Source organism: Trachymyrmex septentrionalis, unplaced genomic scaffold, assembly GCF_001594115.1.
Source record: "Trachymyrmex septentrionalis isolate Tsep2-gDNA-1 unplaced genomic scaffold, Tsep1.0 scaffold21, whole genome shotgun sequence".
Classification (NCBI taxonomy): Eukaryota; Metazoa; Arthropoda; class Insecta; order Hymenoptera; family Formicidae; genus Trachymyrmex; species Trachymyrmex septentrionalis.
In genome coordinates this window covers 767,135-770,326 of record NW_017305288.1, presented here as the reverse complement: position 1 = coordinate 770,326, position 3,192 = coordinate 767,135, and the positions used below count along the sequence as shown (strand labels likewise).

Genomic DNA, 3,192 nt, shown 5'->3' with positions numbered 1-3,192 from the left:
AAGATCTAATGAAATAAGGTATCGCGTTACTCTTATTTTAAATTATTTCTGTAAACTGTTAAATATATTACGTGATTTCTTTTCTTTTCTTTCTTTCTCGTTCTCTCTCTCTCTCTCTCTCTCTCTCTCCATCTCATTTGACACATTGATGTGTATCTCGTGCCTTTATTATAACGCGCGACGTAATATCGCGCTCGTTACGTTACTCCTCGTTGCTCTCTATCTTCCATTTAGGCGTATCCACAAGTTGCCTCCTTCGATATATGCACCGAAGTAATATCCATCTCGAAGATTTTTATCTGCTAGTATATTGCACAAACCGCTAATAAATTATGCCCGCGCAAGTCGTTTAAATGCACGGTGCCGCAGCGAAATGCGCGATACTTCGCCTTTCACCTTGCTACGATAATGCATTCTGTCGTGCATTGTGGTTCGGTTAGGATAACTGCCATCGTATTATCGTATGCTGTATTTCGAGCAACAATTACACGGAAACGATTGTCAAAAATCAAGCGCTGAGAACCGTCGCGGTTTCTCGCGATTAATAAGAAGTAAATAAAAGTCGTGGTGCTATGTCGCCATTTTATGTGTAATGTCGCTATGAAGGCGCTCCCAATATTTGCAAGTTACAAGAATGTATCAGCAAAGAATAAGATCTCTCTTTCACAAGCTTTTGCCGCAGATGTACAAGTAGCATTGTCTAAAAATTCGTACTTAAAAAAATATATGTATAATACATATATATAATAAACTGTAGACAGAATGCGTCGTTTGCGACAATAGTTTATGGAAGAGAAATCTTCTTTGCTGATACATACTTATATTCTTGTGAGACAGTGCGAGCACTTTCTTATATTATATATATAACGTTGTAAATCCGAGAGAGAGAGAGAGAGAGAGAGAGAGAGAGAAAGAAATCAAGGTAAAGAAATTAAGGTCGTTTCTTTCCGTAAATCAGATGTTCTCACGAAAATAGGTATTAGAAAGTGTCTTCGCTTTTTCCAAGATTTTCAGCAACATAACTCGGCTTTATAAGATAAATCCTGTGCGCAGATGAATCGTCGTTAAAAGCATACATGCTCGATTTCGACCAAATTGGGTAAAAAAAACATTTTCTTGCGATAAAAAGAATTGTAAAAATAAAAAAAAAAACGCCTCCAAAATTATAATAATTCCTTGAGAACATTGTTTGCCTAAGTCTCGTCTACCGTTGACTTGCAGAAACGGTTCGGTCCTGGGACAAGCTCTCGCAGTTGATACCAACGAATTCGGTGTACGAGAAGCAAGACCGAAATGCATCACCGTCCAGCAACGAGGCCGATGCATCGCTGGCGCATTTACCGGGGGAAAACAATGTGATGGACACATCGAAATCAAAAGAGGGAGGCGATCACAAGGGAGAGGAGCAAGAGGAGGAGAAAGAACCTAAGCTGACGTATGACGTCGAGGAATACGAAGATGAAGATAAGCACGAAGAGGAAGAGCTCGAGGAGGAGGAGGAGGAGGTTGAACAAGTAGAGGTGGAAAAGAAAGATCTTCCTGATAATGAGAATGGCGCAATGAAGAAAGAGAGATCTCCACCGGAAACCAGCAGCGTGTCGAATATTGAAGCGGGAGACAAGGATGGGGATTATCTCGAAGATCTCCCGACGAATCAAGATGACAATACATATTATTATTATGAAGAGTACGAAAATGGAAATCGTTCTCGATACGACGCTGCAGGTGAGATTCGGTCGGTTCGGGGTGAGTTTCTAATCACATCGAACTATACTCGTAATTGTTTATTTCTCTTCTCGTGGATGAACGATTAATAATCATGAAAATAATCTATGTATCTCAATTTTCGTATATCATTAATTTGATATTTTGTAAAAAGTCACTCACGCCTTCTTCAATGTATACTTACTAGCATAAAACAAATAGATTCTACAATTGCATTTCAATTTGTTGTTCTTAAAAATGAGAAAAATATGAACTAAGTTTCCGTTCCGTCCAATTCAAATATTTGACATAATTAAAAAAAAAGTTTGATTCTTCTTAAACCTTTTTTATATAAACTCTAAAAACAATTTTTTCCCCATTGTATTTTATAAGAAGGATTAACATCTTTCAATTTCTTCGAATATAATTTAAATAATCTGTTTCCACTCGTTTTAGAAGGTGAAAATCTCGACTATTTAGACACGGAATCTGAAGAGGAGGATGTCACGCCGGCGAATTCGTCAGAATTGGAACACGGCGCTTTAGAAAAGAGAGAAGAAGACGTCTCGCACGAGTCGACTTCTAACTCGTCGCGAATTGTCGAGGAAGAAGCCAACAATCCGATATCGTCGTCCGAGTTGGAGCAAGGCTCGTCCATGGAGGGTAGCGACAAAGAGTTCACTACGCTCGGCACATCCGGGAAGGAGGTACCCAAGGACGTCTCCGCCGAGGTCAGTTCTATTTTGATAGGCGGTGCCGTGGTCTCCGTGGTGACTACGAAGAGTGTGGTGAACGGTACAATATCAGTACCGACGACGGCCTCACCGGTTACCACGGAGCAAGTTCCGTCGCCGCCGTCGCCGTCGTTGTTACCCGAGATAACCGAGGACCATCCAGAAGTAACCACGGAAGACTCCGCGAGAATCCTGGCTTCTGTGCAAACCAGCCGCAGCGTGTCGGGCGCGCGCTTTCTGCCGTTTCCAGTAATAGATCGCGTAGAGCAGGTGGAAGCGCATAGTGGATCGCTTGAGAGCAAGAAGACGTCGCAGCCACCGTCCACGGAGAGCATTATTGACAAGCTCGACTGGGCGCAGTCCAAGCTATCTAGCGATCTTCTGCCAGCGGCCATCCTCGGTACCGGTGGCTTCCGAAACAACGGTAATACGTTGCAACTGGATGTGTTAGCCGAGCGAGATCGCACGACGACGACGACGACTACTCGCAGGAGTTTCACGACCACGGCCAAGGTACCGGTCATCGGGAAGTTCATACCACGACGTTACAACGACAGAAAACTGAATTACACCAGCACTAACACGGCAAAGCCGCGATTTGAAACTACGGTCGACACTCTGGAGGATTTGCTGCCTCGAAATTACGTGTCGAGAGGAACTACTCCGAGTGCAGTGCTTTCCAAGACAAATTTCAGGTTGGATGTAACATAAATTTTTGGAAGATTTTATAAAATTTATATATAATATTTGTGTT

General features: G+C 42.3%; 1 protein-coding gene across 1 annotated transcript in view; it reads left to right on the top strand.

The window, feature by feature from the left end:
- The window catches only part of LOC108748075 (mucin-5AC), a 19,569-nt gene that overhangs the window by 13,114 nt on the left and 3,263 nt on the right, over positions 1 to 3,192 (top strand). The window contains exons 2-3 of the mRNA XM_018486070.1: positions 1,222 to 1,725; positions 2,161 to 3,133. Coding sequence (XP_018341572.1) covers positions 1,222 to 1,725; positions 2,161 to 3,133 — 1,477 coding nt within the window. The remainder of the gene's footprint in view (positions 1 to 1,221; positions 1,726 to 2,160; positions 3,134 to 3,192) is intronic.